A 27,870-nucleotide genomic window follows, 5' to 3' on the forward strand; every position below is an offset into this window, starting at 1 on the left:
GATCTTATCGTGAGGCTGGGCACACGCCATGCTCCGCGGGGCTCGGGGTCTGCCTGGAGCGTGGAGCTCAGCGCTGGCCCCTGCCCAGTGGAGCCTTAAAGGCAATTGCTGAAGCCAGCACCAAACTCTGTTTGCCTGTTCTTGCTTTCTGACCGATTACCTGGCGCTGGCAAACTTTGCAGGGTTAGCCAAATCCTTTGAGCCGTGTTTAAACTGATCTGTAAGACTGTCCGTGTTGAAAGGCATTGGGTAACAGTCCAATGAACTCACTCCCCGGCCCCCAAAGTCTAAATCCCAGGCGGTTTGTGTGTAGACAGGGTCTCATGTGGCTTTTTTATAGTGTTTGCTTTCTAATACGTTGTGAGAATTACCATTTGGGGAGGATTTGTGGGCTCCTATTGTATTCATGGAGCTGTTAAACAGCATCTGCGCTGGGCTGGGATCTGCAGCTCTGCCGGAGCAGCTCTGGTGGCAGCTGCACCGTGCTGGCTGCGGGCTCCTCTTCTCTCCCCTGCCTGGTGCCGGGGGGCCCGGGGGATCTGCGCCCTGCGCTGGGGTCTGGGCAGCACCTCCCCAGCCGGCTGGAGGGGGCAGGATGTGCAGGGTGTCACTGGCTGGCTTTCGCTGACCTCCTTCTGCCGTGTGCTCGCTGCTGTGGTTTTGCTTCCGACCCCGCTGCGAGCGGAGGTGCCCGACCAGAGCCGCTCCCAGCTGCGGGGAGCTGGGGGCCAGGGACGGGGGGCAGGGGCACCTCGCTGTTCCGTGGGGTGCTCGGCTGCCGGTGTGACAGCTTCCACGTGCCAGGCCCCTGCAGGTGACAGAGCCCGAAGGCACCCGGCACCGACGCCGCTCATTCGCAGGGAGCTCGGTGAGCCAGTGCGTGCCGAGCCTGTTTGCAGAGCACAGGCAGCCCATGCATATGGCAGGGCTGTTTGTTTACACACACACATGCCTATGGAAGTGTAAACATATATGTTTATAGTCTTGGAGCCTTCTGAGTGTTGTTCCTGTCTTCATTAGTATGGGAAGCACGTGCGGGAAGAAGGAGAGCAGAGGGTTGGCCTGGCCTCGGCAAGCACAGGGGGCCACTGGCTCTGGGTGACAGACAGTGCCCGAGGGACAGTCATCTGCCCTGGCCCACTGTGGTGACACGGCTCCTTGGCCTCATGGCAGCATTGTCTGTGCTGTGTCATACCCAGGAGCACTGAGCTGTGACCTTTGGGGGGCCCAAGTGGCCACAAGCCAGGCGCTACCTCTGATCACGGTTTTCAGGTCCCTGAACCCACTGGCTGCTGCATGATCCATCTTCTTTCCCCCTTACCAAGCTTATGATTTTGACTAATTGACTGTAGATTGAGTCGTCGAGTCTTTAATTTTTTTTATAAAAGATTTCCTTCTGGGTTCAGCAAAGTTCAAACTTAATCTAATGTTAGTATTGATCGTCACTTCTAATTGCAGACAAAAAAGCCATAGTTCAGTGGCCCTTTTGGGGCTGTTTTGTGAAGGAATACCTCCGAGCTCTAAGGTGAGAGCTGTGCCAAGCTGCCAACTGAGCCTGGCATGATCTGTCACCGGGAAGGTAAATACCTTAAAACTTAAAAAAAAATGGAAGTGTCTTTTACAAAATGATAGTGACTGGGAAGCTGCCAGTGGGGATGTGATCCCATGTGCTTATTTATGGCACAGCCAGGGACCCCAAGCCAGTGCTGCTCAGGAATTCACCCGCCAGGCGATGCGGCTGCGGGCAGCGTGTGTCAGTGCAGGATGGAGATGCTGGGCTGAGAGCAGAAGGGTTTTAATGGTGTCATGAGGCCAGCATGGGGTGATTTTGGGTGGAAGGTGCTTGTCCTCACTGTCATATGGGGGGATGCACCTTGGGGAGAGCTTCCATTCCAACTGTCAGGTCTGTTCTGCATTTTGAGGTTGCATGGCTGAGCTGTCAGCTAAAGATGTGTGTGCACCAATGGGGGGTTAAGGACAAGGGTAAGGAGGGTCACTGTACCCCAGGCTCACTGTACCCCAAACTCCAGATTTGTGCCCTCTTTTCCCACTGAAGGACAGAAAAGCAGTGGATCTGCCTGTGTGTTACCAGCAGCACCAGGCATCGATGCTCCCACAGTCTGAAATGCTCCTGCTTGGGAAAACTGCCGCTTCCCATGGGGATCCAGTCTTTGGCTCTTCCTCTGGCAGCCTCACCTCCCCTCTCTCCACCTGGATTAGCTGAGCGTTGTACTGCTAATGCCATTAGGCACGTTGGCACTGCTCGGCATGTCACAGTGAGAAACAGATGCAGTGTACCATTAAAGCAATAAACGTGATAAATCGGATCCCAAGTGCTTTGTGAGATGTTATTAGTGTTAATTTCAGTAGCTGAATACAGTAGTTGTTTTTTATTTTATTTTAAGCATTTGTCAATTTATGTTCCACTCCAATTTAAACTTTTTAAAAAACGGAGGAAAAATGGAAAGCAAGCGGGGGAGGGAAGGAAAAGCCGGGGCAGCAGCCCCCCAAACTCTGCCCATGATTACTTCCAGAGTTCGGGGATGACCTGGCAGCTCTTGTTTCTTGCTGATGGGCCTTATTAGCAGCACCTGGCATCATAAGGGGCTAATGGAAACCAGCGTTCCCGCTGCCGGGCCGCGGCGCAGGGCAGCCGGGCGAGGAAGCTCTTATTAGCTTTATGGGCAGGGGGACGTGCCCCGCTCAGGAAATGAATGTTGCAGCTAAGGTCCACAGCGCTGACCCCGAGCGTGTAACCTGTGAGCGCTGGCCGAGACCCCGCGCAGGATGCTTGGGATTTCGGGGGCTCTCTGGTTCTTGTCATGGGCAGAGGGGGAATACAACGTGGTATGTTGCAGCCTTGAACTTTTGATTTATTCAGTGGGCGACTTAACCATTTCCATACCCAGCTCCAAGTGTGGAGGGAGGAAAGCTCCCCTTTGGTTTCCACATAATTCCGTCCATTATTCTGCGTCAGTTTGGTTGTGCATGCGCTGCATTTGAAAGGGAAGCTCTGAGGCTCCCATCAGAAAACACCTATTTCTGTGTAATTTTTTGTTTGTTTGCTTGTTTCCCCCTGCCCAGTGAAACTCTGGTTTCTCCTGGCCATGATGCCTGGTGCTTCTGACACCTTGCAGAGGGACATCCAGGGGCGTGATGGGGTCATTGCCTGCTCTCTGCCTGGTGTGCAGCCCCTTCCCCAGCACTGCTCAGTTCCCAGGGACCAGGACCCCACTGGCTGCAGGGCTGGGACCCCAATGCATGAAACCTGCTGCACTGAGAACGCTTGGGTGGCTTTTCCCCAGAGCTGGCTGTTGCTGCACAGCTCAATGAGGTTTGCAGAGCATCCTCAATCCTTGCTGCCCCTCGTACAGTAATGCTGGTTACAATGCATTTACAGCTGTGCAGAGGGCCCCTCAGAGAGCCTGTGCTGCTTCAGGGGTGACTGTCCACCCTTTCCTCCTCTCCCCGTGGAGCATGGCAGTGGTGCAGAGCAGCCTGGGCTGTTGGTGACGGAGCATTCCTGCAGCCTTCTCTGCTTCTGCGGGATGTTGGCTCTTTAGTTACACCAGTCTGTAAATCTGTTTTCCTTGGATAGAGTAAAATGATCTGCATTTTCCTTTTTGCCTGCAATTAGCAAGATTTTTCTTTTATTCCCCCCCTGCCCCCCTTGACAGCTTCAAGAGAGGCTTTAAATGAGTAATTACTAAATATTTCCCGGCAGCCAAACACGGGGCCATGGCATCTCCTGTTGCAAAAGTGAAAAATATTTCTGTTTGCAGTTAATTTTAGTGGCAGGCAGATCATGTTAACTGGGTGTAATTGCTTCCAGATATGGCAGAGGGTTTTGTGTGTTGGGATGAAGGGTCTGGTAAGTGCTCACTTCCTGTGTAAATTAGCCTATTCCATTCATTCCTCCTCACCCGGCAGTCCTGGCTTGTGTCACTCTGCCGGTGAGGGGTTCTTCTCCCCGGCCTGGCTCAGTGCTTTATGGTGGGATCAGCCCTTAGCAGGGCATTGGTCCCTCCTTTGCTGGAAGGGATCTGCATCCCGCTCTGCAGCCGGTGACCTGGACAGAGCTTGGCATGCACCCTGGCCCTGGTAGAGTTTGGTGGTGTGACAGGTACCAGCTGAAACAGGGAGAGTGCCACAAAGGGAATTTCAGACAGGATTTCATATGAGCAACGGGGAAAGGTTCTTGCATCGTTTGGAATAAAGCAGACATGTCAGGGGAGCCTGCGTGTGGCCACACACCTTTTTAACATCGGCTGATGAGTTTCCAGTGCCATTGTGATATCTGCTTTTGTTCCCAGGCTCAAGCCCAGTGGCTCAGACCTGCCGTGGTGTGTTCAGGAGCATCACCTCTGTGTCCATTCTGGATTATCTTTATCCAGGCTGAGGCGTGTCTGAACCACTTGGTTTCAATTTGGAACGTGCCGGTTCGCGTCGAGAGTGCTCCGGGCAACTTCTGTGCTGACAGCAGAGCAGCTGTACCCTACCTTTGGAAGGGTACAAGTGCTGTTGGACCACCTCATTCCCAAGAGGTCGGCTCCTCTTTTTGGCAAGAGGTCACTCTGCATCTGAAGGAGGGAGCATTGCCCTAAAATCGGGGTTGCGGGAGCGAGCCTTTGTGGCCCAGGCTTACGCGCTGGCCGGGGGCCAGGGCCGCCCGGATCATTTTCGCTGTAGTGTTCTTAACTGATTTTAAGTAGATTATGGTTGGATACGTGCCCTGCTGTGCTGGTTCAGGTTTCCATCGGCCTTCGTTGTCTCATTGCCGTTTTATTGGCGCGTTGTTTAGCAAACAAGCCGGCAACGCGCAATTGAGGAAAAGCTTCTCCACATAGGCACGAGCGCTGCAAAGCCTGGCTGGGGCCGGCCGGCCGCCATAAATCAGCGTTAAACACCCTGCTTTGTGAGGGTGTCAGCGCGGGAGATGGGCTGGTTATCGGCGTGTATCAGCCGGGCTGATAACCCCGCGCTGGCGCTGCGTCGCGGAGCGCTCTGCCCGCCGGCACGGCGCTGCCGTGCCACACACCGCCTTGGAAACCTGCACCTTCATCCACCCGCAGCTCACGGCGGGGAGGAAGGGGCTTGCTGTCACCTTGGTGACCTGTAAAGAAGGGAAATGTCAACTGAGCATAAAAACAAAGAGAAACTCAAAAGAGCCCCAAGCACCACGTCCAGCGTGCTTCAGAAGGCGTGTAGTAGGGGACTTGGGACATGTTTTAGTGGTGGCTTTGGCAGTGCTGGGGAGTGGTTGGTCTCAGTGCTGTCAGACCTCCTTCCCAACCTTTGTGATTCCCCAACACCAGCCCTGCCAGAGTTCAAGGAGCGTTTGGACAATGCTCTCAGGCACGTGGTGGGATTCTGGATTTGTGGATCCCACCACCCGTCTCAGGTGGGGGGACTTTTGAGGCTGTCCTGTGCAGTGCCAGTGGTTGGATGTTGATGATCCTTTTGGGTTCAGGATATTCTGTGATTCTGTGATTTCCGCGCCAGGTACTGCACCAGTTACAGCCCACGTGTGGTTTGCCACTCCATCACAGCTACTGAATGTGCTTTTATGCTTTTGCCACTGAGTCTGGGGCTGGTGCTGGACTCCACATGCTTTGCCCTTGGTCACCTTCCCTCATTCTCATCTCCATGGAGTATTTATAGTAAATCATATTAGAAAGGAGTGCTAAGGAGGAAGCATGATTCATCCTGCTTGAAACCACCACTGACATAAATAAAGGCAAAGCGCTTACTACGTGTTTTTTATTATGGTATTTAGGGACAGGTTGTACTAATTTTGGCGTGCAGAGAGTAAACCCAGGAAGGCTAGGACTCTAAGAAATCCAGTTTCACCACAGCACAGGCTGTGTTTTTAAAAAACTCAGCCAAAACCCTGCTGGCCTTCTTGAAAGTGCATGTGCATGGCAGCAGAAGGCTTTTGGGGCAGCTCGTTTGCCTTCCAGATTTCACTGGAAGCGTCTTTGGCTGTTGCATTGGTTTCTCAGGGCTTTGCTGTGGTGCAGGAACAGAGATGGCTGTAAAGGCATCACCTTTACCCATGAGGGTAGTAGTTCCCAGAGCAGCTGTAGCTGCCCCATCCCTGAAAGTGTCCAAGGCCAAGCTGGATGGGGTTTGGAGCAATCTGGGATAGTGGAAGGTGTCCCTGCCCATAGCAGAGGGTTGAAATGGGACGAGCTTTAAGGTCCCTCCCAATCCAAGCCATTCTGTGTCGCAGGTCTGGAATAGGATGTGCAGACTGTAGCAGGAAAGCGCTCCGTGACGAGGGGAGGCGCAGAGAGGATGTGCAGAGACACCCTGCCAAAGGCTGTCAGGCTGAGTCCGGGCTGCCCCAGCGCTCACAGGCTGGTGATGGATCTTATCTGTGCCGGGCACGGGCTGCGGTCGCGGCCGGCTGCTCGCGCACGCCAACGGCCTTGCGTGGGAGAGATAAGGCAGCAGCTTGCATGCCTCGCTGCCCCTGCACTGCCACACCGCCCTGGCAGCGCCTGCAGCCCGGCCCGGCCACGGTGGCACCTGCCCCATGCCCCCAGCCTGGGTCCCGGTGGTCGGGGCACGCAGAGAGCCGCCAGCCCACGCAGCGGGGCCCCTTTCTGCGAAACGGCCCCGCGCTCGGAACCGAAACCCTCCTGCCCCCCCGTCCAGGGTGTTCTGCTGTTTTTACCAGGAACGAGGTGATTTCCTCTTCTCTTTCTTCCTTCCCCCTGTTCGTAGAAAAGATCCCAAGTGCCGAGCGCGGGGCAGGGCACTCCTGCGAGTCAGAGCAGTGACCAGAGGCGCTTGTCACACGTGAAGCCTCTTTGGGCAGCTCTGCCCTTGCCTTCTCTTGCACGTGTTGTAGTGGTGGGAACCAGCATGTGCAATGAAACTGGCAGAAAACCTGCTTCCCTGTAGCAGAAACCTGCTTCCCTGTAGCAGGAATCATCTTAGGAACATTTTAACTTGGATGGAAACCTTCCCAGTGGAAGAAAAGTGAAAAGCAGTTGGTTTTGCTTCCCAGGTTCTTGTCTTCTCCTTGGGTGAGGGATGGGGAAATGCTACCCTGACTCAGCTATGCCTCCCCCGGCCTTTCAGTTCATCATCACCCTGCTGAAGGGCAGCATTTGGTTGGGGTTTTTTGGGGGAATTTGGAATTTGCATTTTGCAATTTGGGGCTGTGGGGAAGATTGCATGTAGGGCAGGGCTGTAGGAAATGGGTGTTGTGGTGGGAACTGGGCCACTGGCAGCTCCCAGCCTGCAGGGTGCTGAGTCAGCAGTACCTGAGAGTGGGGCAGCACCGGGGCTGCCAGGGGGTGCCCCAAGACCTGCCTGTGGGATTTCCCCAGCCCAGCCCTGCCCACGGATCTGGGAGGGACACTGGCATCTCAGGATGCAGAGAAAAGCGCCTGTATTGATTTCTGGCTCCTCTGACCCTTTAGCTGGAGGCAGCTCTTCCCTCAGCGCTGAACCAAATGTAACTTAAAGCAGTGCAGAAATGTTTATCATCCTTCCCTTGCAGCAGCGAGCACTGCCCAATGCATTATTTAGCAGGGTGGGATCTGGGGCAGGGGCCAGGACCAGCCAGCTCATGGGTGGTGGGGCCTCTGGTGGGTTGTGTGCTAAGGGTGCAGGCATCGCTGGGAGGAGAGCTTACACTGGACCTTGCACGGGGAGAGAGACCAGTCCTGCTCTGCCTGGCCAGAAATGGGAAGAGAATTGCAGAAGAGAGGACCATGGTGCTGGGGGGCTGAGTGAGGGATTGCAGAGACGGGCATCTCATGAGGATGAAACTCTGGATGCTTTTCACTTCTCCCGTGGTGCCGTTGGCGCATGGTGTGGCACCAAAGGCTGGGCCACTGGCACCGCTGGCAGCTGTGCCACATCCTCCTCGGGCTGGAGTGCAGAACAGCTCGCTCCCTAATTAGCACCTTGGTTGCCAAGTGAACGGAGCGGCCGTGCATGGCGAGTCCCTGCCACCATCCGTGTGCCGGGGAAGGGCCCTTCCATCGTCACCACGTGCCGTGCTGCGGTGCGCAGCCACCGAGACCTAGGCGCCAGAGCCGCGCTGCCCGCAGCCCTCCTGCTCTGGGGACACAGGGACTGTGTGCTCCGGGGACTGTGTGCTCTGGGGATTGTGTGCTCTGGGGACCCAGGGACTGTGAGCTCTGGGAACTGTGTGCTCTGGGACCCAGTGACTGTGTGCTCTGGGAACTGTGTGCTCTGGGGATTGTGTGCTCTGGGACCCAGTGACTGTGTGCTCTGGGAACTGTGTGCTCTGGGACCCAGCGACTGTGTGATCTGGGGACCCAGCGACTGTGTGCTCTGGGAACTGTGTGCTCTGGAACCCAGGGACTGTGTGCTCCAGGGACTGTGTGCTCTGGGACCCAGCGACTGTGTGATCTGGGGACACAGGGACTGTGTGCTCCAGGGACTGTGTGCTTCAGGGACCCAGGGACTGTGTGATCAGGGACCCAGGGACTGTGTGCTCCAGGGACTGTGTGCTCTGGGGACTGTGTGATCAGGGACCCAGGGACTGTGTGCTCCAGGGACTGTGTGCTCTGGGGACTGTGTGATCTGGGGACTGTGTGCTCTGGGACCCAGCGACTGTGTGCTCTGGGGACACAGGGACTGTGTGCTCTGGGACCCAGGGACTGTGTGCTCTGGGGATTGTGTGATCTAGGGATCCAGGGACTGTGTGCTCTGGGGACTGTGTGCTTTGGGGACCCAGAGACTGTGTGCTCCAGGAACCGTGTCCTCCAGGGGCCATGTCCTCCAGAGACTGTGTGCTCCAGGAACTGTGTCCTCCAGGGGCCAAGTGCTCCAGGGACTGTGTGCTCCAGGAACCGTGTCCTCCAGGGGCCATGTGCTCCAGGGACCCAGGGACGTGGCTCTGCTGCTCCACGTGCCCCACAGCCCAGCCTGCCTCAGCAAGGTGCTGATTTACCGCGTGCCCGTGCCGGTCATCCTCCAGGTGCCCCCGCTGCCACCTGTTGCACCGAGGGCTGCTGCTGAGGCAGCCCTTCTGCTCCGAGTGTATTTTCAATTACCTCTGGTCACCTCTCACACGGCGTCTGCCCTGGCTGTCTGGGTCAGACATGAGTTAGCTGCAAGTGTCACCGTGTTAAGGGGAATAACCGTGTGGTCTTCGAGGGGACGGTAACAATGGATGTTAATGCCTGTGGGACGACAGCCTGTGGCAGCACTCGTTAAACAAGGCTCCATTTGGATTGCCAGATCCCTTTGATTCTTCCTGCATTATCGTCTGCCTCATCCTGGCTCTGCATCCCGGCATTGGGGTTTTATTATTTTATAGGAGCTGTAACATTCGGGCTGTGAAGTGTGGCAGTGGTTGATGTGCTCTCCCCACCATCCTCCTCCTCTTCAGGGTGCTCTTCAGCAACAGAGAACTGTTTGGTGGCTGGAGCATGTGGGGCTCCTGCCTCCAGATGTGTTTTGCAGCCAGAATATCCCATGTTTAGGGGTGTTTGTTGGAAAATCCATAATACTTGTACTAACAAGTGATGGTTTTGTCATTTTCAGTGTCTGTTGCTGGTTACATTCCCCTGTGTGTATAAACTTTGCCTTTTCCTTAGTAAATAATGCCAGGGAAATGAGGGTGAAAAGCATCATGACAGTCTGGGCACAGAGATGGGGCTGTCCCTGCACTGCTGCCTGTCCCAGCCCAGCTCTGGAGTGTCAGGCAGTCCCAAAAGGATGTGCAGAGCAACCTGGATGCAGCCCCAGTGCTGACACTTCAGTGCAGCACTGAGCTGCCCACGGGGAGCACCAGCTGGGGAGCAGGAATGGTGCTGAGCATCATTTTCACCCAACATATTATTGTTCTTGCAAGAGCAGATTTGTAATCTATTTAACTTCACAGTGCCCTGTACCCCTTTAAACATTACCCCTTTAAATGTTTCCAGTGTGCTCTCTCTGATGGGTTACCTTTTCTTTCCCCTTGGGCTATAATTAGTGTCCTTTACACAGAATTGCCTTAGAATTGGATTTGAAGAAGATAAGAATCAAATTACCAGTATTTATCTTGTAAATTCCAAAAGTTCTACTGAGAGGTACTGTACAAGAAGGATTTTTAAAATATCGTGCCCTGAAAACACCAACCTCCCGTGGATCCCAGGATTCACCTGAGGGTCACATCTGCAAAATACCTTGGGATGCAGGACAGGGCAAGGAGGGAGACAGGATGGTTCTGCCCCCACCAAAGCCCTGCTGATGGGCTGGGGAGAGAGCTTGCTGCCAAAACACCTCCCCAGGCAGCTGGAGGTGCTGAGTCAGGGCAAGCTTCCCCCCTCCCAGTGCTGGATGCAGGGTGAGAGCATCATCTCAGGCTGGGCTTTGGTTTTGGCTGTCACATCTGGTCCTGTCTAGGCTGGAGAGGAGAAGCCTTTGAAATGCCACCCCTCTCCCATTTTTCCAGGCTCCCACCTGGGGTCCCTCCCCACTCTGACAGGCAGTTCTCAGATGGTGAGGCAAGTTGAGCACCAGAAGTGGATGGAGGTAGTTTTGGTGGGCTCTGTTTTCACAGAAATTAAGGATCTGAATTTAAATGAAGGAGATGGAGAGCCCGGGCAGCTAAGACTATATTTTCATAGTATGAGCAGTTGCAGAAGAAGATTAATGGCATCTGTGTAAACACTCCATCACAGCAGCAAGGGGTTGGGGTTTTTTTTAATAGTTAGAAAATACTAAGGATGGCTGGAGGCAGGAGACACCGTACTTCCCTTCTGCTCACACCTTCCACCTCCCGTCCATCCCACAGTAAATATTCCAGCCAGCCTCAGCCCCGCTCTCCCTTCTGGCAGTAAATTACATATTAAAGTAGCCTGGTAACTGAGCACTGGTTGCTGCGCGATAAGCTCTGGGAAATCGATATGTTTGCCATGTGCCTGCTTGTTTATGACACCTGCCTGCCGAGCAGTTGAGCAATGCTCCACGGGCCCGGGCTGCACTCACGGGAGGGGCTGCAGCAGCACCGCAGGATTTCTTTGCTTTCCAAGTGAGATATTGCCCAGAGCTGCCTGCCAGCATCCTGCCAGGGGGGTAAAGTAACAGCAGCGATGATCTTTGGTGATGCAGAGCATGGGGAGGCAGGATCAGAGTGTGGGTCACAGCTTCATCCATTTTTGGGGCTTCTCCTAGTCCCTCTAAAGGTTTCTGCTCTGCTTCCATTTGCCACCTCCGTGGGCAGGTGTGGGAGCAGAGCCCAGGCGTTTGAACTCTCATTTTGTGCACCCAGCACAGGGAGGCAGCTGCCCACACACAGAGCTTTGCAGGTGGGGTTGGCATCTTCAGAGCGCTGTGCCACGAGGCAGAGACCCTGCATTGCCCAGGGTGACACAGAGGACAGGACCCGCTGGCTGCATCCCAGTGCTCGGGATGTGCCCCAGCCCCTCAGTCTGCAAACAGCTCAGCTCATGAACAGGGATAGCCCTGGCTGCAGAAAACTCTTCCCTGGACTTCTCAGCCCAAGAGTCTGGGTGCTTTGCCTGTGCAAGGGTGGGTGCCTGCCCACGTCCCCCAGTGGGGCTTTGGGGTGGGAGCAGACTTTTTTTTCTGAAATCCCAACTCAGCAAGCTGCAGTAATTGACCTTTTGACCCAGATATGAAGTTGGAAGGTAAAAGATACAGCTTGCAAGTTTTTTATAAAACTGTTGACCTCTCACAAGATTAACTCAGAGATAATAGTAATTATCAACAGCTTATGGTGGATCCAATCGATGGTGAACATTACCTCCTGCCTAAAACTGAAGGTCGGTGTTTTACTGCAGCAGAGATAACTGTTCACACTGCCATCAGCCAGCAAAACCTCCCTGTGCAGAGGAATCCCCTGAACGGAGCCTGTGTGGTTCCTGTGGGAAAATGGACTCATGGGGTGGGTCAGTGCAGTGCCCAGGCATGGGCTTTGGGGATGCTGAGTGCTTCAGGACAGAGCAAACAGCCTCCCTGGCACTGTGCTGGCACACCAGGACAGTGGCTCCCTTGGGTGCTTGGATCAGGAGAGTGGGCAAGGAGAGGCAGCGCCCTGCTCCAAGAGACACGTCCTCTTCCCTAGCTTTTGATTGTGTGCTTTCACTTTTTATGTACCAAAGATTGTCCATTTAATTAACTTGAGAATGCAATTTCAAAACCACTAATGCTTTACACATGACAGCTTTTAAAACACAAGTAGTGTTCCAGTACTGCGCCACACTCCCTCTGCCTCTCCTGGCTTGTTTTGGAGACAGACATTCCTCCCAGCAGACCCCGATTCTTGAGCAGGGTTTGAGCTGATTTGGAGTTTGATCCTGGCTTTGCCTTGTGTGTGCCTGGGCTGGCAGGAGCCTCCATAAGCAATGGCAGCAATTCCCTCCATGTCCTTGTCTTTCCCTGGGTGTCGCCTGTTAATCTCCAGCCAGCTGTACCATGAGCTGGAGCATCTTTTCTCTGGCACTGCTGAGCAGGCTTCGTTTCTGTTCCTTAAGCCTTGGCTTTATCTTTTTCACCTTTTTTTGGTAGAGCTGGTTTCTAATGGATGTGCTTCTGTGCACACCCTCGCTTTTTACCCCTCACCTGAAGCACCTTCAGCCTTTCCAGGTTCCTTAGTTTACCAGGCATCTTTAAGTTGTCCTGAATGGATAAGGTGGGGAAGTGCTGCAGATGCTGCAGAGGCTGGCCAAGTGGATGCAGCATGGTCAGCCCAGGCAGCTTATCCAGAATCTGCCCACCCTTGCTGGTTGAGACCCCAGGGTGGCCTCTCTGCAGCCCCCACCCATGGCATGGATGGCCCCAGAGCCGACTCCTGTGGCTTCCCTCACTGCCAAGGGGAGTTGCAGGTGGCTCTGGGGAACCCCCAGTTTTCCCTCCCACGTGCCTTTCCCCCAGCCTGGCACAGGGAAATGGGGTGGGAACCTGGAGGCAAGTTGTTGTTAAAAACTTGCATGCACCATCCCCCCCTCCCCTTTTTTTTCCTCCCTTTTTTTTTTTTTTGTAGCTTAGAAACCTCTCTTTGTGGCAGAAGGCTGGGAGGGTTTGAATGCCACATCCCGGCGTAGGAGGCTGACTGGGACCATACGGCTTTATCATTCATTAATTCCTGTGCTCATTCATCCCCCTATTTAAAGTTCTCTGTAAAGACGGGAGCTACAGATGGTCTTTTGGTACCCGCTTTAGCCGTCAGCCCTCAGCCCCGACAAAGGGGTACAGAGGGAGCAGCAGAGTGTACAAAATATTTCCAACCATTAGAAATCGAGGTCTCATTCACTGGCAGCTCCTGTTTTGAAAGCGAATTTATGCAGGAGCATCGTAACCCCTGAGCCAGAGCCTGGCCAGGAGCAGGGCTGCGCTGAGGGGCATCGTCCGCCCCTTTTGCCTCTGGTAATTTGGTGCCAGGTCACTGTTTCCAGTTTTATTTAGCAATTTATTACCGTTACTACACCAACATCACACTCTGGGTGCGGGAAGCCATGACCAGAGTGTGCCTGGCAGGGATGCTGTGCCTCAGGCGTCCCAGGGCAGCTCGTGCTGCCTGGTGGTTTGTCCTTGCTCTTTGCTGCCACAGAGGCCACCACGTTCCCAGCACGCTGAGGTTTTACACGTGGTGACAACGCTGTGCTGAGCCAGGGATGCACTGGGGCTGCAGTGCTGGCAGTGACACCTCTGCCTGCCCTCACCCCAGTTGCCACACGTGTGTCCAGTCCCACAGGGGTGCCCAGGGCTCCCACTGTCCCTGTTTTTGCCCTCAGGAAAGGCACCAGTGCTGCAGGGATGCTGGCAGGCAGGGGGGTGGCAATTGCACCCCTTGACAGAGGAGGAATTGCCAATGTCACAGAGATTGTGGAGCTGCTGGGGGACACAGGGGACATTTCCTTAACAAACAGACTGGCTGGCTGCTGCCAGGGGGGCTCCAGACCTGATCCTGGGCACAGCAGTCACTGGGGTGAGCCATCCTTTCATCAGGAAAGTCGGGACCAAAAGTTTTCTCATGGAAAAACCAAATTCTGCGATCTCGTTTTTGCGCATGCTGTGCTTAAATATTAACACCAATTGAGCAAATTGCCTTTTAACTGCCTTTATTTGCTTTCATTAACGGTATAATTTAAAAGCTCCCGAATTTGCATGGAACCTGTTGTGCACGTTGGGGAGGGGGGTGAGGCTGCTCATAAATGAATTAATGGTGAGCAAGCCTCCTTGGGGAGGTCCCAGGGTGCCAGGATGGCTCAGCAACGCCCGGGTTCGGGACGCCGCGTACTTTTGGCCGGGGCCAGGGGGAGTGGGGCGTGTTGTCAGCGCTGGCGTCCCGCTCCGAGCTTGGCTCGCCAGGAAGGTATTTATTTATTTTTCAGCAAAACATGTTGTACACTGAGCAAAACTAATTACGGAGAGCTGAGGCAGCGTCTTCCTGTTGGTGCAGCGGCACTGGAAGCGGTGCAGGAGGGGAAAGCTGTCAGTGCCGTGTCCAGTGCAGGGCCCTGCTGCGGTGAGCAGCATCTCCCCACACAGCTCTGCCATGAGCGTGATTCCAGAGTGATTCCAGAGTGATTCCAGCGTGATTCCAGCGTGATTCCAGAGTGATTCCAGCGTGATTCCAGCCAGCGGCCGCTCGCTCCCTCGGCGCAGATGTTGTGTGGCTTTGGGAGCAGAGCCAGCTCGGACACGGTGGATGCAAGGCAGTCCCACGTGCAGCACCGTGCAGTGCTGACAGCTCTGCTCAGCCTGTGCAAGCTCCTCTGACACTTCCCGTTTCCACAGTCTCTCCCACAAATGTGTTTTCCAAGGGGGATTTTGCAGTTGGGTGGGCAGCAGTCCCTGAGCTGCCAAGGTGCTTCCCTTGCTGCCGTCTCCTCTTCCTGGGCACTTGGGGCTCCCCAAAACTCGGTGCAGTGCAGATATGTTAATTTGCTGCCTTGACAAGGTGCATAATGTTCGCTTCCCAACTTGTAATTGGAAATAATTAGTTCTTTGTGCTCCCTGGGAACTCCTGAGGAGGCGGTGCAGACCTGGGCAAAGGCAGCAGTGGAGGACAGGAGGAGACCAGTCCAGGGGTGGGAGAAGCACCTGGGGAACCCGTGTGGAGTACAGCATTTCCAGCCTGTCTGAGCACATCTCTCCTGGTGGAGAAGGACTGTGCAAGAGCCCAGAGTTACAGTTCCATTAATCAAAGACACTTCCACTGCCCCTGTACAGCAGCACGGCTGCTGCGCCTGTCCCTGGCTGACAGCTCCCTAATTCATCTTCTCAGGGAAGGGGGATGCTCTGCTGCTCCCCACTCCCACTACCAGTGCTGAGGCCGTCGCCTGTTCCCTTCCCAAACTTTTGAAGCCCAGCCAGCATGAGGAATACTTTGGGAGACTCTCTGGAAGCCAGTGAGCACAGGGCAGGCAGTGTGCTCAGAGCAAAGGCAAGACCTGTGGCTGGACTCCTGGATGCTTGGGGTTCTCCCATCCCTTCTCCAAGGGAGGTGTCTCTGCCCATCCCCAAAATACAGCAGAAAACCCCAGTGTGTGCCAGACAGTCACATCCCAGGAGCCCAAACCTCCAGAAAGGCACGTGACAATGCAGAGATCCAGGCAGTGGCAGGTTGGAATTGGGCATCCTTAATTCCAGCTACAAAAACACAATGTTTTGGAGTTGCTAATAATAAGAAAGTGTTTTCATCAAAGCTTTATTCGTCTGTGTGCTGACATCTGGAGAGCCAAGATAGATATTTTCCTTAAGACTGTATTTCCAAGCCATGAGCTCTTCCCTGGCTGTTAATTAATCCTTTGTAGTTTAGCGACTGATGAAATCATGACTCTATGAAATTTTAATCCTTGCGCTGTATAGGCACAGCCGACATTATCAGAGGACCCCAGGTGTGTGCTTGAAATTAGTTTGTTGAATCTCTTGCATATTTGATTACCTTATAAAACTCCTCAGGATGCAGGCCGCTCATGGGAGCAGCAGCATTTCTCTGTGGTTTGTGCCCCTTCCCTGTGCAGGTCCCAGGTGGGTGAGCCAGGGCAGAAACCAGGGAGGCACCAGGGATGGAGCATCAGCATCCTCAGCATCTCCATAGGGAGGTGAGGGGTGGGAAGTGCGTGTCTCCCTCATGGAACAGAGCAGCCAAGCTGTGGATTGGTTCCATCTGGCACCTGGGGGCTGTTCCTAATCCCTGAAGAGGAGCTCAGGGCAGGGAAGCAGCTCCTGGGCCCATCCCAGCTCATCCCTGAGGCAGCTCTGGGGTACCACCCTGTTACTGATTCATGTCCAGCCTTAGCCCTGTGCTCAGGTCATCAAAGAGAGTGGAAATTAAAACAAAATTCCCCCTACCCTAAAATTCTCCCCCTCATTTAAGTTTCTCTGTGCTCCAGCACCCCAATAGCATATCCACTTTTCCCCTGTCTCCCTCCTTTTGGTTTTTTGGGGACTTTTGCCATTGCCTTGAGGCTTCAGGAGGAGCAGCAGAATGGGAGCAGCTTCCCTGGGGAGCAGCAGGATGATGCTGCCTGGACCATCCCAGGACTGTTGCCTCTGGAAAGCATCCGATGCATCGTGCTGAATGCTTTTCTCCCAAAATGGTTTGGGTTGGCAGGGCCCTTGAAGCTCATCCAGCTCCCTGCCACGGACAGGGACATCTTCCCCAGCCCAGGCTGCTCGAGGCAGGTGTCCCAGCCATCCTGAAGGTCGGCAGGAAGGAGTGGCCGAGGCCAGCGCTTTGCTGGTGCTCCAATGGCACGCGTGCTGCTACGGAAACCAGATGATGAACATATTTTTAAACTTGGAATCTGCGAACCGCTTATTATTTCTGAATTAGGAATCCAAACATCTGCATAATCACGCCGCCGCTGCGGCAGATGTACTCGGCGCGAAGGTCACTTTGCTGCTCCGCGGAGATCTCGTGGGCTTCCAGAGCAGCAGCTCCTGCAGTCAGGACGCTCTCCCGGCCTCTGACACCCGTGTGCCCGGGGCCCAGGCGCGTCACTGTCACCAGATGCCCCAGGAACAACGGGGACGATGGTTTTGGACGTTAGCGCGGTTTTTGCCAGCGGGGCCGCGTGCGTGGCCACGCGTTAACCCCTCTGTGACTGTGCAGTTGTGGAACTGCTCACGTCAGTCTCCAGCGTCCAGGTGGTGTAGCAGAGATGCAGGGCCGATCCCAGAAGCTGCTGACACCCGGTACTCAGCGTGCTTTCAGGAAATTGTGCAGGGCTGCATTCTGAACCCCCTCTTGAACGCGGCAGATCCGCCCACCTCTGGAGCTGCAGCAGCATCTGTGCCCCATGGTCCTTCTGGGATGCACAGGGAAACTTCCCACTGCCAGCTGTGTCTGAGGGCTGCAGCTGATGGGTTCCCATCCGTGCTTGCCCCACCTCCTGCAAACCCATGGACGCTCTTGCTTGGGGGTCTGGGACACACAAAGGGAATGCTCGCATGGATAAAGCTCTCTCCTGGGGAATTCCATTCAATAACGAATATTGAACATGGATGTGAAGCCAGGGCCTTGGAACACGTTAAAAAAAATAATCTGTATGCTGCCCTTTTTGCTGTGGGCAGTTTGTGTTGTCTTTTCCCAACCCGTGGAGCTGGAAGCATCATTCCAGTGGGATGCTGGAGCAGTGGATGGGAGATGCTGCCACACATGCTTGGCCCAGGCCAGCAGCAAATTTTGCCCTTTGGCAGCATTTGTTCACATTGTTGTGGACAGGCTCTAAAAAAAGATTGGAATTGTACATTTGGTGTTTGTGCCTGGTTCTTGTCAGGTAAGGCAGGACAGCAGGATCCTTTCCTTGGCTTTTTTCAAAGGGGAAGTGTTGGCATCATGTGGAATGATGTCACTCCGCAGCATCTGGTTTGAACTCATAAATTAGCTCATGGTAAGTATAAATATTGTACAGGCAGGGAATTTCAGTGCTCTCTATTGATAGCTGTCCCCTCCCCCTGGTTAGTTGTTTGGGGTTTTTTATATTAAACCATTCAGAAATAGTAAAATCTTTATTTCCAGCTCCTGTGAGATTTATTTATTTGTTTGTTTATATTTAGCAGCAGTGGTGGTTTGAGGGCAGGTTTTTGGTTGGTTTTTCTTTCCTTCTCCTTAATTTATTAAAGTGAAAGGAAGGTCTCAGCTCCCTTCCCCCTTCCCCGTGCCCTTAATAGCTCTCCCTGCTATTTTAATCCGCCGGGCTGGGAGCTGAGGGCAGAGCAGTGACTGCAGGAGCCGAGCCACCAGGACCATGGCCTGATCCAGTGTCAGTCACCAAGGGTTGTAAATAGCCCCATCAGGGGAAAAACCACTCTCTTGGCAGCCCAGGTGTGATGCTGGTGTCCCAGGATGGAGAATGTGGGGTTTGCAGCCGCTTGGTGTCCGCTGACCTTGGCTTCCTGCTCTGTCCCCACTGAAATGAGATGTGGCACTGCCTGAATCTTGATAAAACAGATCAGGGATGAACCAATTTCATATTAATTTACAATCACTGGGGGAAATGGGGTGGCAGGGAGGATTTTTGAGGAATGCAAAGGGACACTGGTCCCATTCTGGCTGCCCAGTGTTCAGTGCAGCACGTCTGCCGTGGTGGGGCTGTGCTGGCTGGCAGCTGCCCCTGTGGCAGGGCACTGCCGTGATGGCCCAGTGCAAATCAAATCAGAAGGCTCCCATAAAACTCCGTTATTGCTGCGGCACAAAGTTAGAACCGCTGGAGGTTTGTGCTCCCTGGCACTCGTGCGCAGCAATGAATATTTTATAGGAAAGGAAATACTTAGTGTCTGGATCTTTTTATAGCTCTGACACTCCCATGGGTGTGAGTTGCCCCTCGCACCCTCACCCTTTGCTAGCACTCACGGGGCTGAGCCCCTGCAGGGTCCCCTGGCCCCACAGCATCCTCTGGTCCCACTGCCCACAGCATCTGCCAGCCCCACACCCCACAGGACCCCCGTCCCATGGCATGGCATGCCTGGGAGATGCAGGGGAACAATCCAGGGAGATGCACCAGGATGGATGGGGGAGATCATGGGTTGAGGATCTTGACCTGATGCTTCCAAAACTGCTGTGGAAGTCCCAGGTACAGATTTCTGTTGGTGCAGGACTCTGAGCACCGCACTCACGCGTTTTCGCCTGGCTTTGGACTTGTCAGGATTCTGCTGTTTTGCTTGTGTCATGCAGCCCCCCGATTCCCCCACTGTGTTTCGTGTCCCAAAACACGGATCAGTGGATCAGGCAGGATCCACGGGCAGGGATGTGCAAGCCCCTGCAGCCGTGGATCTCCCACGCCAGGCTGCTCCAGCCACGCGCTGCTCCAGGCTTTGTCCTGGGGCTCACTGCTCCAACAGGTACTGCATGAACCTCAGCTGCACTGGTGCTTTTCCTCGGCAGCCAGGGGCTCTTGCCTTCCCTCAGTAGCCGGCCACCCTGCCAAGCTGTGCCCTGGCCCGGAGATGACAAAGTGCCCTTTAGTTAATTGCAGAACGGATCGCCTGGAGTTAAAAGTTCTGATTTATATGACTATGGCTCTAACTGCTCAATAACATGGGCCCGTAATCTACTTTCATTTCAAACAGAAGGGTGATTTATGGGGCAGCATGCCGCTTTAGCTCAGAAATGAGGTGTTCAACATATGCTCTGTTGACATAAATTTGGAATTTATCGCTCCTGTCAAAACTGCCTGTTGGACAAAGGTGCGCATTAAGGCAATAAATGGCTTGGAATAGTTTTCTGTCAAATTTCCTAACCATTGTATTCACTCTGTTTGAGGGGAAAAATACACACTTAAAAGTAATCAAACAGCCAAGAGCCATGTGTCTTTCTCGGTGTGGAGGGAGGGGAGGGGGTCTCCCCTGCTTCCCAAAAAGGGTGGCGGGGAGGGGCTGGGATGCAAGAGTTCCCCATGTAAAGAAAGCAGAAGGCTGTTTTAGGCAGGGTTTTAAGCAGGCAGAGCAGAGATTTGCTTGTGGTGGCAGTGGGACGCTTGCAGTGGTCTTTAGCTGCTCCCGTGCCCACACCCCAGTGTGCTCCACCAAAGTCCTGCACCCCGAGATGCTCTGCCAAGCCCCCGCATCCCCGAGCAGCGATCATGGGCGTTTGCCACCGAGCCTGGCCTTTTCACACAGAGCACCCTGTGGGGAAAACTCATAATTTTTACACCACGCAGTCTCGCTGGAGTCGCCGTCCCTTTGAAGTGCTTTTTGTGGGGCATTTACAGGCCTTTTTAATTACCGGCAGCTTGCGAGGGGCCAGCCTCTCGCCCGGCTTTTGTTTGCCGGCGCTGGGCGGGGAGGGGGTGTCGCTGGGCTTGCATTCCGCCTGGAGAGCCCCTTGCCAAAGCCCCGTGCTGGGGCTCCCTTGGGAAGGCTGGATCCAGGCCTGGGACTCTGTGCCATGGGATCCTTGTTGGGGGTCCTCATCGCCCTGGGCACCCTCTGTGCCAGAGCATCCTCGGGTGATATCTCATGACCTGGAGGTTTGGCTGACTTTGCTTCCATGCACTTCAAGTGGGACATTGTGTAGGAATTAGAGGAAAACCTTCTTTTTACAAAAAAGGCACTTTTCCCACTTGCCTCTGCTCTCCATCCCGTGGGCACCTTCTTGGCTGGTGTGCTTGTAGGGACCTTGCAGGAGAAAGAAGCACAGTTGCAGCCTCGTATCAGAACAATAAAGCACGGTTTATCTTTTGGCACAGAGTTTGGGCAGCACTGGCATGTATTTTAACGCCCTTCACTCCCCCACCCCCTCTTTCTGGAGGCACAACTTCAGAAGCACATATTGATCTTTCCCCTCAGATCTTAACAGCCCGAGCAGCCGTAATACCTTGCTTACATCTGCCAGGTTTTTGTGCAGTTTTGCAACATCTCCTTAATCCGGCGAGCAGAAATAGAACGTTTCAATCATATTTCGCTACCGGGAAATGGAGCAGATAAAGCGCTTTAAGACCTTGTTGAAAGGGACCCTGCAAGATGGCGAGTGATAAGAACGTCCTAGAAGCAGGCGCCGAGCGGAAAACTTTTGTTGCTGCTGAAATTTGTTGATAGAGATATTGCAACTAAATTACTCTTTGAGCGCCCCTGTGCCCCATTGAAAGGATGCAGAGAGGATGTGATCTGGGGACATCGTAGCGCCCTGGGCAGTGGCAGGTGGATTTCCAGGGCACCGTGACACCAGTGGGGTTGGGGGTCTCCTCATTTCCTTATTTCCCCCTCTGTTCTTGGAAGATAGAAGAGGTTGTTCTAGCCATAGGTTTGGGAGATGCAGAGGAAGGAAACTTGTCCTTCTATTTCTCTGTTTCTTGAGACTTGCTTAAAAAAAAACCCAAACCACCATGTTTTACTTGAACTAATTAACCAGTGAGACTGTAATCCAGGGAAGAGGCGTTCTGGCCTCAGAAGGGGCAGTGCAGACCCAGGGTGTGTCGTGGGTCTTCCTAACAAAGTGGTTTTAGCCCGGTGTTAAGTGCAGGAGCAAGCACAGCCCAGTCCAGGGAGTGTGACAGGCATGTCCCAAATTAAAAATGCAAAATGAGAAGGTTGTCACTTATTGAGCTGCTCGTTGGCAGCGGAGCCCTGTCAGGAGGTTGGTGTTTTATTTATTTTTGCAAGGCGGATAAATCCTTTGGATTGTAAACCTTCTTGGCCTGAATTCGTGCATGACTCCTAATCCTCTGCTATGACACAGTGAATTCAGGACAAGCCTGATTAATAATTACATTATACAGCAAAGTTGAGAGTTGAAACCAGCTCCTGCTCCTTCCCTCTCCCTTCTGCTCTGAAGCATTCGCTCACTGCTGAACATCAGGGGGTCTTCTCCTGCTCCAACTCTTCCCATGCTGCTATTCAGTATCCTGCAAGGTGGGATGTGGGGCTGGCAGCCAGGGAACAAGCCCCTGAGCCCCATGGGGCAGTGTGGTTTGGGCTCTGGGCTCTCTGCAGCAGTGAGGGGTGATCCTGCTTGCAGTCAGAGCAGCAGCTGCTTTGCGCCAATAAAACTTACACCTCAGGAGAAGGGCAGCAGGAGCTCACAGGCACATGGTCCTCGCAAGCCTGCACAGCTGGGGCTGAGCCCTCCCGCGAGAGGGTCCACATCCAGGCCTGGACAGGACCATTCCTGTTTTGTCTTTGGCAACAAGGCAGTAGAAATACTCTCGTCCTGCTGCGGCGCGATGATAAATGGTGGCTGCGATCAGAGGTCAGCACACAGCTATGGGCTGTGTAACTCCTCAACACACACAAATACTTCTCTGTTTACAGCATCCGATGTTGAAACTTTGCACGTGCTGCTGTCCCCAGTCCTCCCCAGCCACAGGTCTGAGCAGCTCATGGTGTCCGAGAGCTGGCGGGCAGCAGCCCGTGCGTTTGGGGCTCAGGGGCATTGAGCAGCGTGGCTGTCCAGCACACAGCCAGGTGGCTTTGCAAAGAGTCTGTTTGCCACCAGTGGAGGTGGTGAAATAAAGCACCAAGCCCCCATTCCTCATGTTCTGGGCATTGTGTCCCCCTGTGTGCCCTTAGCAGCACAAGTCATTGTGCGGACTGAGCCTCAGGGTGCTCCCTGATGGGTGGTGGGGGCTGAGTTGGTCCCAAAGGGGAAGGAAAATTAGTCTGGGGGGCTGCCAGGGACAGCAGCGATGTCTTGGGAAGGGGATGGGATTGGCTTGGTATTTTCGGACTGGGACAGTGCTCCTTTAATGCTGACCTCCTTTAAAGGTCATTCCACTTGGTCCGGAGCTTGGTTACCCAAAGGTGGAGCATCAATGTCTTCACAGCAAGGAATGGGCAGTAATGCAGAGCCTGGCACCCATTGCTGTGATCAGTGCCTGTGGGCAGTGCCCTGGGCAGAAAGGCCCCTCCTGGTAGCAGGGTGTGGGGGCTGCTCAGCCCCTGGCACACTCAGGGTTGTGCAATGCCCCGGGCGTAGCTCGGTGTGTACCTGGGGCTGCCAGGAAACCGTGAGTGGCATGTTTCCTGTTTGCGAGCTGGTGGCTGTGTTTGTTGCTTGTGATTTGTGTCATGCTGAATTTGGATGGAAATTGGGATTTGGTTAGAAATGCACACAAACAACCTCTTAAAGTGGTTGGAGTTTTTTTTTGGAGTACAGTGCCTTTTTCAAAAGCGCTCGGAACATGGGGAAGGAGTTTGCCAACATGGATTTTGCCTTAACTCCAGATTTCAGATTTATCAAGTTTATTAAGACTCCAACAGTAGCAGAAATGACAAACACTGGTGGGGAGAGGGTTGTCTCCTCAGTCCTGGGGAGTCACGTGGGGCCCCCCATCCGTGCCCTCCCTGCAGCGCTTCTCAAGCCAGCGCTGACTCTGGGCAAAGTGTGGGCTGCAGGAAGCACCGGGCGGTTTCTCTGTGTTTTGGGTCACTTCCCCCCATCTGAGCGCTCACCCCTCTTTGTTCTCCCCTAGGAAGCTGCACAGTGGGATGAAGACGTACGGATGTGAGCTGTGCGGGAAGCGGTTCCTGGACAGCTTGCGGCTGCGAATGCACTTACTGGCTCACTCAGGTGGGTTGGGAGGGCTGCCGGGCTGGGGCTGGGGGTGCTCTGCCTGTCCACCCCGGGATGCTGTGCTGCCCAGCTCACACGTCTCCTCTACAGCAGACACGTGCAGAGCCGGCTGCACCCTTCCCCGGGCAGCACATCGCAAACTTGTTCTCCAGTGCCCGGTAATTTGATTTATTTAAATTTTCTTTTTTGGAGTTTGTTTTCAGTTCCTTAATTGTGGAAATATTTTCCAGACTAAGCAGCTTGGAATAACAAACTCTACATGCCACGCAGCTACTCATGGTCAGCCCTGCTCGTAGCGTGAGCATTGTTTCCACCTCGGGCCCCCACCACAGGTTCGTTAGCAAAACTGCAGAATTAGGCGTTCTCTGACTAATGAATCCAAGTAGCAGGTTCACAGGCTGCAGGGCCTTTAATTAAATAGATAGGGGAGGGCTGGAGCGCTGCACTGGAGGGAAGACTTGTGCTCTGCCTGTCCATGTCAGCTGATGCTCCCCTTGGGGTGCAGTCCTGGCACAGCTGGGGGGCTGATGTGGGGAACTGGAGACAGCCAGGGGACCCCTGGACCCCGACACAGTCAGGAGTCCTTGTCCTCCTGCTCTGAGGACAGACCTCTGGGGGGTGGCAGGTACTGTAGCCACACATCTGCTTGCACATAGCTTGGCAGTGAAGCTGTACTCTATTTTAAATGCTGTTTTACCCTTTAATCTATTTTTTACCTGTTTTCATATTTTTTTCCCCACTTCCTCTTTTTCCTGGGGTACGGGGGCGCTTCGTCTGGCCAGCTGCTGCTTTCTGATTTTTGGTCAATAGCCCTGACCCCGTTCCCATCCCACCCTTTTTTGGGAGGCAGCAGCTCCTCAGAGTGCCTGCAGACAGCAGCAGGTTGCTGTGGTGGTCCCTGGGATGCTGGTCCCCCTGAGTGCTGGAGTTGAGGATGCTGTCCCCCCCCAGGACTGGGGCTAGGGCTGCTGTTCCCCCCAGCAGTGGCACGCACGGCTTGTGTTTGTTATGGTCGTGCTGGCTCCCAGCCTGTCCCTGGCAGGCAGCCAGCTTTGTGGGTACAGTATGTACAGTGAACGCTGAGCCAAGCTTGTCATCGCACAGGATTAATTTTTTTTTTTTTTTTTTTTTGTAAATCCGGCGAGGGCTGGGGGGGTGGGGAGAGCTCTGCCTCGAGCTCGCAAACAGCCGCTGTGAATTCCAGCGCTGTTATTTATTAAAGCAGGAGACCTTTGCACCTCTTCCCTCGCCTCCCCCCGCCACCAGCCCTGGACGCGCTGAGGTTATGCTGGAGCAGCGGTGCAGGGCTCGTTTTCAGCTCTGAAGGCAGCTTTGCCTCCACACCAGTGTTTAACTGGGAGTTTGCAGCAGGACTGTGCCCCCTGGTACCCTTTTCCAGCCCCAGTGCCAAAGGGCTCGAGGGTGTTAACATTGCAGCTTCCCCATCAGGTGCTGGTGGGTTATGGTGAAGGTTCCTGCCGAGGGTCTGGCTGGGGACCAGCCCTGGGGGCTGTGGTGCTCTGTGGCAGGCTGGGCTCAGCACACAGGGCTGTTGTGCCTCAGCCTTGCAGGTGCAGGGGAAATGCTTGGCCCCATGTTGACTCTCAGTATAAAGTGTAAATGTAAAGCCCTTAATGCCATGCAAGGTCTTTCCCTACCTGCTGCCCGTGCTGCTGGCAGACAAGCTCTCAGAGATCTCTAAGGCTGACATGGAGAGTTGCCCTTCTCCCAGAAAAGCAAATTGTCAAGGGAGGCGAGGTGGGAGACTCAGCTTGTTGGTTCTATGGCTCAGAACACTGGTTTGACCAGGGAGGCTGGTCCCAGCACTGCTGCTCCCTCAGGTGCATCCTCGCCAGAGCTGATGCTCCGTGGGTGCTCATTCTCAGCCTGGGATGCTGGTTACCCAGCACCTGCTGTGGGCTGGGTTTGTTCCCCAGGACAGGGAGGAATGGGGGTTTCTGTCTGTCCCTGCTTGCTTTGCCTCTCCGTGCAGCAGGAATGGCTGCTGTGGAGATGGCTGTGCTGCCCTTCTCCACTCTGGGCTGGGAACGGTGTGCAGGGATGCTCACGGGCAGCATGGGGAACAAACAGGCAGCAACCCCGCAGACCCCTGCCCTGTTGCTTCCCACCCAAATGCTCCTTCACCCTCAGGAGAGGCAGGAGAAAGCCCCAAGGTCCTGCTGGGAGATGGACGAGCTGTCCAGGGAGCAGGGGCCAGCAGAGGAGCGGGGTCCGTGCTGGTGGGGATGGCCCCCAGACAGAAGGGGACGGCACATCCCACCGCGGTGGAGGCAGAGGGGCTCGCCGGGCCGGCGGGCGGGCGGGGTGCGCTGGCCCCGGCCGGGCCCCGGCGGCTCCCCGGGGACCCCCCCGCCCCGGCTGGCCGGCGTCCCGCGCCCGGTCCCGGGTGATGTCAGCGGCCTGCCGGCAGGTCTGGATGTTCTGCCAGCGTTCCCGCGTTTATGATCATCCGCAGATGTGCATCCAAGAACACACTGTACCCACAGCAGAAATTAATGCAGGCTTGACTGCCGGCCAAGCCGCGCACACGGGGGAGAGGAAGAAAGAAAACAAAAACTGTTTAATGCTGTTTATAAATTATACACTGGCTGATGAAAAATACATTTCTCTTAGCCCCCACCCCTCCCCTCCCCATCCTCTCTGCCTCAAGAGCCTGAACTGAGACCAGAAAATTATGGTTTGCTTTTTAGCTTCTGTTTTGGCCGGGTTCCTGGACCTGGCCGCTGGGTTGAAGCCAGCTTCTTGCTTCTCCCCGCCCTCACCTGATGAAATACGTTTATTTTTCACCCACCGTCTCTCACCGCTCCCTTACTGGCATTATTGACATTATGGACATATCACTGTGATGTTATTGAGGGCAGGGTGCAGAGCGGGGTGCCGGGACCCCTCACACCCACCCAACCCATCCGACGTCCGTCCATCCATCCTCCTTGTTCCCTCGCAGTGTCCGTGGCCATCGCTGCCCACCTGCTTTCTTCTGCAGGGGGGGAAACTTCCCAAACTTCCCCCGGGGTTGTGCTGCTGGAGACCCCCCCTCACTTGGTCTGGGAGGCAAAAAGGGGCAGGAGCCCCCCCACGCCTGCCCACCCCTCCCCGCACGCTCGCCAGCCATTTACGCAGCTTTTGTGTTGTTTTTAATACCGCTAATGTTTATCATTTGCCCAACAGGCTTGACAGATTTTGTTTCCTGTCGAGCGGCGGCGGTGGCGGAGCCCCCCCGGTTGCCAAGGAGCCGCCTCCCCGCACCGTCACGGGCTGATTTGGTATTCCGCGCGGCGCCCCGCCGCATTTCTGTATGCAAGACAAAGTGTTTTGATGGAGGACGATTGCAGGAGTGTCTGGAGGCTGTTTGGAGTTTTATGGGCTGTGCAGTACGCGCCGTGCTCGCTCGCCGTGCGGGGCTGCCGGGGATGGGGTCTGTAATTTTTTCCCTGTGGAGAGGATGCTGCTGGAATGAGTGGCACTGGCAGGGGCAGCGGGAAAGGGGGCTGTGTAAAAACGCGCCAGTTCGGGATCCCAAGTCAGTTGTTACAATTAATAATTTTAATTGTCGTCTTTTTGAATGAAAATGCTCCCTGCTGCACCGGCCCTGGGTGGTGCCGGGGTTGGTGGCACTGCCTGGCCGAGGCTGGGTGATGGCGTTGCTGCTGAGCACCACCTCACCCTCCCCCAGGCCCCTGCTCCATCCCTCCAGCATCCCATCCATCCCATCCCGAGGCTCTCCAGGGCAGCTGCGAGGTGCTGCCACAGCATCCTTCTCAGAGGAGTTTCCAGCACTCCAGCCCAAGGTCCCTCCCCGCTCTGTAATGCCCACACCTCACTTTTCCTGATGTTCCTTATCACCTTCCCGTGGCACTTCGGGGAGCAGGAGCTGAGGCTGAGTCTCCAGGCCTGCTCTGCAGCTCTGTCTTTTTTAAGCCCTTCTTGGATTTCTCTATGGTATTTTTTTAGCACAGAGATTTTCATGACTTGTCTCTTCCACTTGGGTGAAACAGGGGAGAAGGGAAATAATAATAATGATAATAATAATAATAATAATAATGGCAATAATAAAAATCCGAAAGCGGCTTGATGTGGGCAAAAGAAGAAAACAAGAGAATGGGATAGAGAACAGGCTAAATTTAAAATTGTAATTGGCTGACTTCCACAGGCTTGCGGGTGTTTTAATGACTCATAATAACTTCATTTAAAACCAGCTGAGCAGAAAATAGATTGGAGAGGAGCCTCAGGCCATTATGGATTTGTTTTTTTTTTTTTTGACAAGCTCTGTTTTCGGCAGCCAGGAAGGCACTCGCAGAGGGCTCGGCTGCTGCGCTCCCCGAGTTGGTGGTCTGCCCAGCAGAGATTGTATAGAAGCTGGGCTGGCTCTTCTCTTTTTTTCCCTTTTT

General features: G+C 54.4%; 1 protein-coding gene across 3 annotated transcripts in view; it reads left to right on the forward strand.

The window, feature by feature from the left end:
* Positions 1–27,870, forward strand: part of ZBTB16 (zinc finger and BTB domain containing 16) — a 54,353-nt gene that overhangs the window by 3,965 nt on the left and 22,518 nt on the right. For all 3 annotated transcript variants that reach the window (XM_064398023.1, XM_064398021.1, XM_064398022.1), the window contains exon 3: positions 23,361–23,458. In XM_064398023.1, coding sequence (XP_064254093.1) covers positions 23,361–23,458 — 98 coding nt within the window. The remainder of the gene's footprint in view (positions 1–23,360; positions 23,459–27,870) is intronic.

The sequence above is a fragment of the Passer domesticus genome, chromosome 23, assembly GCF_036417665.1.
Source record: "Passer domesticus isolate bPasDom1 chromosome 23, bPasDom1.hap1, whole genome shotgun sequence".
Lineage (NCBI taxonomy): Eukaryota > Metazoa > Chordata > Aves > Passeriformes > Passeridae > Passer > Passer domesticus.